The following is a 12,030-nucleotide window of genomic DNA, read 5'->3' as shown; positions in this document are numbered from 1 at the left end:
AGATAGTAAGAACTATAGTTTAAAACTACTTCAAAACTATGCATCATCAACCCGAGATGAAAACGCCACGTACCCGGAAAATTAAATAATGATTTCCTTCGACAGTCATTTTAAATCCTTATCCATCTCGAAAGGACGGGATAGAATTGCGCGATCGAATAGTACTTTTTTGTGATTTGCATTAACGAATTTCTCCAAATTAAAACGTCCAAAAACCTACAAAATTTTCGAATTGTAATCAAAACCAAAAGATTGACCTTAAAATGGACCAACGAAAGGTCATTCTTGAAATTATTCCAGATCCCCCTTTAGGACGGTGCCTACTGATGCAGAGATGTTTTTGTGCAGTTTATGACTATGCGGGAAAAGCAGAATTTAGCAAGGGCTATTGGAATCCAAAAAGAAAATTGGGGGTAACTATGCATATTTTAGAGATAATTAAGCAACAATCATTCTAAAAAGCGCCGACATTCAAAAAAATGTACGGCATTTTTTCCCAAATTGAAGCTTATTTATCTCTGAAAAATGGGTAGTTATCCCAAAGTGCCAAGATCTGCTTTTCCCGCGCACTTATAAACCGCGCAAAAGTATCCCTGTTTTAGCAAGTATCACCGTTAAGAAATCCGACTTTCTCGGAGTATCTGAAGCTGCGTGGAACGGATGCGCAGTAGCAAGAGTAGGTACCATCCTTAATATTGGCTTTAAATTTAACATTGTTATTTACAGAGTTCTCCTGTGGTAATCCTGGTACCCCTACCAATGGAAAGAAGAACTCATCCTTCTACCAATATGGTGACTCGATCGAATTCCGGTGTGACGTTGGCTACAACATGCAAGGGTCCGCCATTCGCACGTGTCAGAATAACGGTCTTTGGACTGGCACCCAACCTACATGCCATAGTGAGTAATATGTGCCATTACGTTTTAGGTTTTTAATTGCGCGATTTGTGTTAAGTAAATACCATGTTTGCGCCAATGGGACCTCTGCTTGTTCAAGATTCATCCAAAGAGGTTTTGCTCACTGGGCCAGGGGGAAAGGTTTGGATGCTGTGACTAAAGAGTTATGTTCCACCTCGTCGTTTTCAGTTTTTCACCTTTCGTTACATGGTTTTCGAGTTAAATTTCATTAACAGCATTGATAAAAGGGTAGTTTATCATACGTCATGTTTCTGCACAATTTCAGTTGTCAACTGTGGCGACCCAGGCACACCCAGTAATGGTCAAAGATATGGAGGCACCTTCACCTACGCGAGTCAAGTCATCCTGGAGTGTGATCCTGGTTTCAAACTTGTTGGCGACCAAATCAGGACATGTCAGGCAAATGGCCTATGGTCAGGCAGTCAACCGACGTGTCAAGGTAAGTAATGGCCATATTTTGATTTAGACCTGTTCTACAAAGTTTTTCGATAGGTCGGTAAAATGAATATTAGCAGCCGGAGGCTAATCCCAAGAAGGACTGTTATCGGTGACGTCCATTGACTGACGCTAACCTTTCGACAACCTGAGCGAATTTCATCACAGTTCAGTGAAATGTGTTTCGTTAGTATATGGTGTTGACTCGATTGATCAGATAAGCCACAATTCTATTGGAAGTCTGTCTGGAATTAAGCCATTGCTTTGTTGCAACTGTCTGTAGTTCGCTGTTGGCATTGATGACCAAGCAGGTCGTATTCCTCGATCTCTAATATATTGATAACAAATTTGTTACTATTATGTTTCAATTGTTCTAGTCATTTCGTATATTTTTCGTCACCTCCGTTGTTAGGATTAGTCTTCCGTTTATATTTGGCATTGTTAAAATTACTTCTTAAGTGTGTTTGTCGAAACCACATGCATTTATTTTGCTACAGTAGTCTCAGCTGAGTTTCTTGTCCACAAAGCAGACTTTTTCCTTTGACCGAGGGGGTATTACGGTGCCAAAGTTGTGTTTCACTCGTTTTAGTACTTGTCGTTTGTGTTCAGCCAAACTACAGTCAGGTACAGGGGTAGATTTCCTGGTTGTATCTCTGGTTCCAATACAATATCCTTTATGTTTTTAGCAACAAGTTGTGGAGAGTTCAAGCATGGTCCTAGTGGTACAGTGAAGTCATCAAATTTCCCCAGCAACTACAACGACAACGATTACTGCACGTGGCAGATACAAGTTCCAGTGAACAAGAAAATCAGATTGGAATTTACAGATTTCAAGACGGAAACTGGCAAAGATTTTTTGCTGATCTACGACACAAGTCATTACCATGCGCCCACGATCGTGTTTGATGGAACAACTTACAAACCACCTCCATTCACTTCATCCGGGAATGTCGTGCGAGTGAGATTCGTTAGTGACGGGGCCACAAACTTCAAGGGATTCAGTTTCAACTACAAGCAAGTTGGTAAGAAACGCAAAAATGCTACAACGATATAAAAAAAGAAAAAAAAAAAAAGAAAAAAAGTTTCGTTTCATGTTGCATGGTTATCATAATTATTGTATGGTCAAAGTAAGAAAGTGTATTCGCCAACGTCAAAGAAAACAGTATCGAACGCACTTTATATCCCCAACTGTTATTTTCATTTCAGTACTATTTAAATTACAGAGCTGAGATGTATCCTGTACGCCTCTTCCTCCCTTTAGACGAGCAGCAGTTGTCAAAAAGCCCAAATTTAAAAGGGCTCGCTATTTTCTGTTGCCTCTAATATAGCGCATGCTTAGAGGATATTATGTCCCTTGCCTTGGTGAATTGCCAAACTGTGGCTGGCGTTCAACATTTGTTGCCCGAGAAATATTGTTAAACGTCCAGAGTTGTTACTGCCACAGCAACGTCCTTCCTTTTCTCGTTTGCCCTTGAACACTTTTACGGTCTTTCTCAACATTCAGAATGGTATGATACACATTTCCACAGTTTTGGAACAGCAGTGTCGACAATTTTAAAGCAATAATTGAAATATGTGTCGTTGGCCCAAGTGAAATTAAGGCAGTAAAATCCATTTAAAAAGAGCTTAATCGAACTACACAAATATAGAAAAAAGGACAAATTTTTAATTGTTTCTTCATGCTTTGTATCATGAAATAATTTGCGTTAATAAAAAATATTGAACGTATCACCCACCCCTCAAACACGCGAGGGAGATTGTATTACTGACAAAAATAAAATAAAATAAAATACAAATAAGGTTGTTGGAAAGTAGTTAGTTTTGAGCTGGGAGTCCTCTCTAATTAAAAAAAAACTGCTTTCAAAGTTTTTCAAGAAGACCTTACTTTGAGAATTTATTCTGGGACTTAGCAGGACTCTCTCTCTCTCTCTCTCTCTTTAGACAAAGATTGCGGAGGAGTGTTAAAGGATGGAAATGGCCCAATCACCTCTCCTGGTTACCCGAATGGTTACACGGATAACCTCGCCTGCACGTGGTTAGTGTATCGTACCCAGGACACCGCGGAATTCATCTTCGTCGATTTTTCGACGGAAAGTAATTATGATCTCGTGGCCATCACATCAGGGAGGTGAGCAATAGCAATTACAGCAATATTAATCATAACAATACTTTTTACTTGTTATAACCATTAATTGCAAACTCATATTCTTTTTCTTACTGTGGAAAATATGATCTTTCCGTTTCTATGCTAGTCCAAATGTGACAAAATATCATCAAGTGAACTTTTATTAAATCATTTCAAGTTGGTCGAGACCTCAGAAAACAAATCGTAATTTTTAAGAAGATTGCGAATTTTTTCCATGTTACAAACATCATCGTCAGTAACAGAATATTTGAAAAATCGTCAGGACTATATAACAACTAAGCGAAACATACATAATTAATTATGATTAAGTGACAAAAATCGAGAACATATTTGAGTGAGTTACAAAGTGTTGGAAAGAAAATAAAGCCTAAAGCGTAAGTGCCAGGTTGACATGATGAACTTGTTCACGCGTCCGTGAACACCGCTCTTATGATAAGTCCTCACACATCTTCAAACACTTACAAAGCTCAGACCGTTGTCGTCAATCTTGCTCCGCGGATTGATTCGAAATCCTTGATTCGGTCTCCACTAAATTTCAACTTAAACTTAAGGAAGCTATGTATATATAAATTGGGAAAAGCTCAATTTAAATCAACAAGTTCATCATCTCAACCTGGCACTTATGCTTTTAACCTGCAATCATACCCTCCCTCCCTACATCTCATCCCGGGGAAGGAGGGCATGATACATTTACTTGTCGGATTACATGTTCAAAATCCAAAGTCTGTTTTTTTCTCCGATTGGTCGAAAAACAAAAAAATCTTTGGGCCACGTTCTAATTGGTTACATGATTGCATGTTTGACTTCTGGTGTAATTTCAAAATTATGGCGGCCGCCGAGGAAGATGCGAACTGCGAATTTTTCACGGCTCTTACTTCGTCTCTTGAAGACTTCATCCACAAATCGTTAAAGGATGAACAAACAGAATGCATCCAAAGGATCGTTTGCTTAAAAGAAGATGTTTTAGTCGTCCTTCCAACGGCATTTGGCAGGAGTGTCCAAAAGTCCGGATGAAAAATATTACATCCTTCTGGTGGTTTTAAAACATCTGTTGTTGTAATGAGTCCCCTGGAGTACATACAAAAACAAAAAGTCGAAAATGTTAAAAAAGAGGAGTTTGGAGTTACTTCTGCCACAATTGGGAAATAAGTCGAGGTCGACAGAGAAATTGAGGCAGGGAACGTCGACATTGTTTACGGCAATGCTGAACAATGGCTGAGTGATTGATGGAGAAAGGCGTTCCGCGCGGTGTGGCAATCTTCACCAGACGAAGGTTTTGGTAGTCGATGAAGTTTCACACAGTTGCAACCTGGTAAGTTCAATACAGCGTGATAATATCGGCGTTCGAGCTGAAGTTTCTCACGCTCGCTTGGAATGAAGCTGAAACATTTATAAATACGTTGAAAAACTGTGAAACACTGTCTCGTCGATTCATGCCTAAAAGTTTGGAACTAATTAATTTCGAGAGCTCAGCTCTTTTCCGCTTAGAGAAAGCCATTGTGTAGTTTTAGAAATTTTAGAATTGGCATTTAAAATCATACATTTCATTTGTTCTTAGCATAATATTGAGTGTTCAAAGATATCTTTAGAATTTTGAGAATTAGCTGAGGATGTATTCATTTCTGGTAAAATCTGATTGGCTTACTTTAAAAGCATGACACAAGAAAACATCACGTAAACAAACAAAGGGGCAGCAGACGACTCGTCCAGTAACTGTATCAGGCGTTCTTTTTTTTTTCTCGCTTCTCCCGACCGCCGACTCTCGCGCTGCCACACTTTCGCGCTCCCCCGAAAAAAAGAACGCCTGATCGCAGGCTTTTATGCTTTGGGATTTATTTTCTTTCCAACATTTTGTTATTCCCTCAGATATGTTCTCTATTTGTGTCACTTAATCATAATTAGTTATGCATGTTTAGCTTAGTTGTTATATAGTCCTAACGGTTTTTCAAATATTCTGTAACTGACGATGATGTTTGTGACATGGAGATATGTTTTACAAATTGAAAAATGTCATAATCATTTCAAGTTATATTTTTGTAAACAAGTCTTCAACATCAGCATCATTTTTCCACATATTCAAATCAAAATAATTTCGTCTGTAACAAGGTGACTTTTGCTCTGTCAGGCTGTACGCCAAATAAATCATTGTTTCTTGCACGAAGGGTTTAATTTTCTTACAACAATTTTACACATCAAGAAAGTGCAGATGAGATTTTGATCAGAAGTTGTAAGCCGCAGCAGGATCAACGACTTACAAATAACAAATCATATATAATCAAAGCAAACCTTGTCCCCTAGCCCCAAACTACGCTAAAGTACCATCTAGCAGCAGCACAGTGACCTTTGTGAACTGTTTAAAATAAACTGTTTAATACCTTCAACACTAATTTGCATGATCAAGCTGCAACATCATGAATAATTTAGTTTAGTATAATTACTCAGGTAATTGTAGAGATACTGTTGATCTGACTGGTCAAGGATTGCGTCGTATCCTGTTATAATCACCTCGCGCAAGGAGATTATAGAGGGAGCACTCATTTTCAAAATTTCTGCTTAACGATTTGTTGATGTTTCCGAGGAAGAAGTCAGAGAAGGTGAAAGAAAATACAATTCCGAAAGGTACTAAAGATGCAGTTAAGTCTAGGGTGACACTTTCCGAAGGCAATATATAAAACTTTTGCAAATTGTGATTAAAACAAAAAACCTTGCAGTGGAAATGTTGTCGATGTCGATGGCTTAAAATGAAAACAACAAATTAAGTTAAATTCGCGCAAGATTTCCCTTATTCAACAGAATGATTTTCACCAACAAAACAAATTTAAGACAGAATTTGAAAGCATGGAAGTAAACGAGATGAATAAATGTCTTTCTGCGTTTTAGGTTTCACTGAGGTGAAAAGACGGCAGTTGTTATAATCTTAAAACTAGTTTGTTGTCGGTTAGAGCTGCCGCTCGACCACCATCTAAAGTCACCGCCCCACAACAAAAATTGGCCACAAACGTGTCACTGCTTAGTGAAGCCAATAAAGTACTTGATTCTTACCTGAAGCAGCTTATCTCCGAGGGCAAATCTATAAAAGTCCGTCAACCGGCGACACCATCATGTCAAAAGAAAAGTTTTGCGATAAAGTGCTATCGCTAACACTTGTGATGATTGAGTTTTACACCAAACAGCCTGGCTCATCTCCATCTATTTTGGTAAATGGGTCGGAGAAACCCAACGTTCATTCACAGAACTCAATGCTTCGTCTCAATGAAGCGGCAGTTAAAGAATACTGCTTGAGTGCAGTTTATCGCTTGAGCATGTGATTTTGATTCAGTATGCGCTTGGTAGATTGCGCGTCTCTGTTCATTGACGCAATTCAAACAAACAAACAAAATTGACATTTTCTCGCATGGTTCTTGATTTTCTCTGATAATCACCTGAGTAATTATTCTAAAACAATTACTCGCCTCACGCTCAGTAAATATTGGTGAATATTCCCCTCGACGAATATTCACCAATATTTACTTCGCCTTCGGCGAATAAGTGTTAACTATTCCGAATGTAAGATTGACGTCCATTTTGGATGACCGTAAGCATCAAAGTGGATTACTACGTTCCCTTATTGCAATTTTGTCTTGTTTCCTAGGTTTGGCGAATCTGTCCTAACAAACGGCTGGGGAGGACACACTATTCCTTCCGGCTCCTTCACTTCCAACTCTTACTTGTGGATCCACTTTACCACCAATAAGGGGAACTCAAATGGTCGCTTTAATAAGGGATGGACCGGGACCTACCAGAAATACTGGCCGTATGTAAACAAGAAGAAGAGAAAGTAGAAGTACACTTCCCTGACCTGAATTAGCGTCATTAGATTAGAATTGTACTGACAAACAAATGGCGCAGATAAAGAGGGAATAAAGCTTTAAGCACTGAAAATGTTTGTACTGTATTTAATTATGGATCCTGACTTAATTTGAACGAATTATATAACAGGAAGACACTTTTTCTTGCGTTGTCGTTAGGTATACGACAAAGAATAAAACTTCTCAAACTGATTAACAATTCATGAAGAGAAAAGAAAGTATCCAATTTCACAACACTCAATTACTCGCGCTGATTGTTATTAAGATATTTGAAAATTGATCGAGCGCCCTTGAAGAGGTTGAAACCGTAGCAAATTCGTGATCCAAACACGAATTTTTAGCAAAGAAAAAGGGGTGGGGAAGGTGGGCCGTTCCACCTTCCTCCTTGGCGCTGATCACAGACTGAGTGCAGAGGAAGTGTTAAACGGCACTTATTATTACCCCTTGGGATTCAGGGCCCCGTACACCTGCATACCCTTGCGCATCAGAGACTTGTTATTTTAGTGTTTTGGCTTCGTGCTTTGATTCTGAGTATCGGAATAGTATCCTATTTCACAACACCCAATTACTCGCGCTCATTGTTATTAAGATATGAGAAAATTGATCTATGCGCTAACCAGCTTCGTTTCCATAATGCTTACTACAAGAAAAAGATCCCAAAACAGCCCTTAAACCTCCGATCCTTATCACCCAACTCTTACCCAAACTTACTTTAGAGGGTTAATTACAAAAGATTTTCTTTCAAAGAACATATTCACTTTCCTGGAAACGACCTTTTCCCGGTTGTGGATGAAGGAAAAGGACAGACTAAAAGTTTCAAAACATTAATCGACGTCATTCCACTCAGACGTGACAGCAGGAATGTCTACTGTCGATAATCGAGCAGATGCCAATTGCAAGTAATGTAAGGCAGTATGCGGTCGTGTCCGCCCAACATGATTCATGATTTCCGACAACTCAGCTCCCGACAATGCCAGGGTTATAGGACATCCGGTTCTAAAGCCATGAAGAGTTTCTCCATTATCTGACCCCATCTCCTTTAGGTGTCCCATTAAACGAGCTTCCGCCGCAGTAGGACAGATCTTTGTTTGTGGGTTCCGTTTTATTCCAAAGACATTACTATCATCGTCCCTCGAGGTTTTGCCCCACATGTGATTAAAGAGAATCTCAAAAAATCTGGTTCTTTCACCTGGTCCATATCTCCAGGCCTATCACCACTAAAAAAATACCGCCTTAAGGTACGCCTGATCTCTTGCGAGTACAAAACGCTGTGTCGGAGTGATTTTGGGAGACTGTAGACTTCTATCGATGTAGTCAGATAATTGAGCAAGTTTTTCCACAAAAACGGGGAGGCTTGTTACGACGTTACTCTTGCCTGTAGCTGCTCAGCCGTAACTAAACGGAGAGAATTCTTAACAGATTTATCTGCAGCCGGGTTTCCAAGGCCAAGGCGTCTATCCCATTCACCGTCACGCCCAATAGCGTGGAAGATCGCCCGTAATTTACCAATATACGAGTCTACGGTTTTTTAGGAAAGTCTTAACGGGCAAGCACAGTCCAATGTGCCTCTCTTTACCAGATGAGGGCATCCGTTACGATGAACCTGGGTTTTCCCATTCTTGTCTGTATGCACTAAGAAACGGCAAATATCGCGTAGTGTAACAGGTGACAGAAACTGTATTAGAGCCTGGTAGAGAGGAAATGAAATTTTCTAATTCCCTTCGAAGCGATCCTTTTGTTTAGAGTAACTAGTTGCTTGATCAAACAAGGTCAGTTGTCGGAGACGATCATCAATAGCGTTCACATCCACACCTAAAGACGTTCTACTCTTGTTGTTGAAGATTTTCCATTTATAGCCGCATTGTTGGCAAAAGCGGAAATTAGAGTCCTTGGTGTAACTACAATTTGGACACCTCACAGAAGGAGTGAACAGCTTTGCAACCACCGAAAAATTCTGGTAAGGGGAAGAGGAGGAAACGATCATATAAGAGACATTGAAATTTCATTCTATCAAATGCCGATACTAGCAAAACGTATACAGTAAACACCCGCATATAAGAACACATGATTTCGGAGGTCAGGCTGATCGGGGTCTTATTTAACGGGTGCTTAGTGACAAATCAGCCTTAAAGTGTTCTTAAAATGTTCTTAAATTTCTATATTAGTAATACGGGTACTATCCAAAAATGCCCCTACATGTAAAATTAGCATAAATTAATAAGTATTCTTTGATTTTAATGATCTGTACTGTATCATTGAGCCTATAGATGAGATGACTGGCTGTCCTTCATTATAGGTAATGATGAATAAATACACTACAGTAATTAAACATGAACATAAACAAGGAAACGTGAAAGCACCAAAAAACTTCTTTAGTGACAGAAATTCAAATGTTCTAGATTACAGTTTCCCCTAGAAGCTGTAATCTTCCAGACCCTGAGGAGAGATTCTCTCATCACCGGATCCGTCAACTGTCATGAGACACCCAGTCTTCACAAAAAGCCTCTTGAACAGATCTCCATTTTGTGTGAGCTCACTCCAGGCTTCTCCAGTCCATTCAGTCAATAAAATTCGTCTTTCCTTCGCAGAAAGTTTTTCATGCCATTTATCTATATTTTCCTCTTTCTCCAACCATTTAAAATTTGTCCATTGCAGCTGCAATTTTGACTTTGATCATGCGTCCACACCCTGCATCTATGGGTTGGATTTTATCAGTTTGATTGTCTGGTAGTAAATATACAGTTGCATTGATTTCGTTCCTGCATGCCTCATGGAACTCTCTAGTTTGCTGAAAACCCACATTGTCTGCGAAAATGACCTTTTCCTGGTCATTTTTCCAACTCCAGGGAAAAGTGTATTGTTGCACCATTAGAGCGTAGCCATGAGAGGACCAGGCAGTGGTGATACATGCCATCTCACCGATTTCAATGAAACTTGGCCAGATTGAAGGGCCCACCTAATAACCTCAAAAGCCAAAGTGGTTTGATATTTGGAATTTTCAGGGGGGAGTTAGACTACCCCCCCACCCCCTGCTTTTTTAATTCCCGTAAAATTTACTCTAAAAAAGCGAAAAGTAAGGGGCTCCTTAAGCTTGTAGAATTTATCTAATTCTGTTGTGGCTCCACATGAGCATAAGTACATGCTTCATGAGTTATGTGCAGGAGTCTCAGATTATTTGATTAATTACCTGTCAATCAATGCAAGTTAATAATTAACTAGGTAAAATAACATATCAAACTACGGTGATTTTGTGGCCAAATATCTCCAATGGCCAACTCCCACCCAAAACGATACAACCATCATGGTACAGTTCCACCTTTGGCCTAACCAAATCGATAAAAAAAATTGGAACCTGTTATTTTCAGCGCGTATGACAAGCTCAAAGCCTGCACATCTTGCACAAGATTTTGGTTTGATACAAGCCCATAGTCGCAGCAGAAAACAACTTGGGAGCGAATTAAAGGGTCCCTCCCACTTATTTCTATTAGTTATTGATGATATGATAATAATATCTGAAATTTTCGCAAAAATTATGTCAAAACTGGTATTTGTAGGAGCCGAAAATCAGCATTCACAGTTGTTTTCCTCTAGTGGCGCGAGAAAGTTGTAAGTTTTCGCTTTACAAGCCCAAACAGAATATCCACTCATAATCTTAGCATGATTTTAGAGACTTTTATTTCAGAATCTAACCTCAAAACCATTCTGATCGGAAACTGAAACAAATAGTTCACACACAGTAGTTGTTGACAAACGAGTAAAACGTGACAGAATTTTGGACTAGATGTCGCCTGGAAATCGACACGTATACCCTTGCCATCCTATAAAATGGAATTATTTTTGTTAGACTCTGAGCAATACCGAAGATTTGAGTCTTTAAATTGGAGTGGCAGCCAAAAATAGGTAAGCTTACTTACATTATATAAGCAAGACTCCCAAGTTGTTTTTTGCTGCGACTATGGGCTTGTATCAAACCAAAATCTTGTGCAAGATGTGCAGGCTTTGAGCTTGTCATACGCGCTGAAAATAGCAGGTCCCAAAAATTTTTTTTATAGATTTGGTTAGGCCAAAGGTAGAACTGAACCATGATGGTTGTATCTTTTTGGGCGGGAGTTGGCCATTGGAGATATTTGGCCACAAAATCACCATAGTTTGATATACTATTTTACCTAGTTAATAATTAACTTGTATTGATTGACAGGTAATTAATCAAATAATCTGAGACTCCTGCACATAACTCATGAAGGATGTACTTATGCTCATGTGAAGCCACAACAGAACTAGATAAATTCTACAAGCTTAAGGAGCCCCTTACTTTTCGCTTATTTAGAGTAAATTTTATGGGAATTAAAAAAGCAGGGGGGTGGTCTAACTCCCCCCGGAAAATTCCAAATATCAAACCACGTTGGCTTTTGAAGATATTAGGTGGGCCCTTCAATCTGGCCAAGTTTAATTGAAATCGGTGAGATGGCATGTATCACCGCTGCCTGGTCCTTTCATGGACACGCTCTTAAGTTCTGTATCCATCCATGAATTCTGTTGGAAATATACATCCACCCTTTCATTATAGCTTTGTTTCTCCAGTGAGGTTATATTTCCTTTCCCTCTAAACACAAGAGCTGACTTTGCGTTCTGGTCTCCATCAGCCCTTATACAAAGTTGCAAGGTGGCTTGCCTTTTATCCAA

General features: G+C 39.3%; 1 protein-coding gene, 1 long non-coding RNA gene and 1 pseudogene across 2 annotated transcripts in view; 1 reads left to right on the top strand and 2 right to left on the bottom strand.

Annotated features, from left to right (window-relative positions):
- LOC146485735 (sushi, von Willebrand factor type A, EGF and pentraxin domain-containing protein 1-like) overlaps positions 1-7,479 on the top strand; it is a 64,386-nt gene extending 56,907 nt beyond the window's left edge. Inside the window, exons 30-34 of the mRNA XM_085103091.1 lie at positions 727-900; positions 1,184-1,357; positions 2,040-2,375; positions 3,295-3,481; positions 7,131-7,479. Coding sequence (XP_084959217.1) covers positions 727-900; positions 1,184-1,357; positions 2,040-2,375; positions 3,295-3,481; positions 7,131-7,320 — 1,061 coding nt within the window. The 3' untranslated portion in view covers positions 7,321-7,479. The remainder of the gene's footprint in view (positions 1-726; positions 901-1,183; positions 1,358-2,039; positions 2,376-3,294; positions 3,482-7,130) is intronic.
- Positions 5,388-7,114, bottom strand: LOC146485736 (uncharacterized). The gene is made up of 3 exons (XR_014863341.1): positions 6,736-7,114; positions 6,588-6,677; positions 5,388-6,555 (listed from the first exon to the last, which is right to left on the bottom strand). It is a non-coding gene; the product is annotated as an uncharacterized LOC146485736 (long non-coding RNA).
- A 2,280-nt stretch (positions 7,480-9,759) lies between the features above and the next one.
- LOC146485734 (uncharacterized) overlaps positions 9,760-12,030 on the bottom strand; it is a 3,370-nt pseudogene continuing 1,099 nt past the window's right edge.

This window comes from Pavona decussata, unplaced genomic scaffold (genome assembly GCF_977016875.1).
Source record: "Pavona decussata unplaced genomic scaffold, jaPavDecu1.1 SCAFFOLD_25, whole genome shotgun sequence".
Taxonomy (NCBI): Eukaryota; Metazoa; Cnidaria; class Anthozoa; order Scleractinia; family Agariciidae; genus Pavona; species Pavona decussata.
This window is presented reverse-complemented; position numbering and strand designations above follow the sequence as displayed.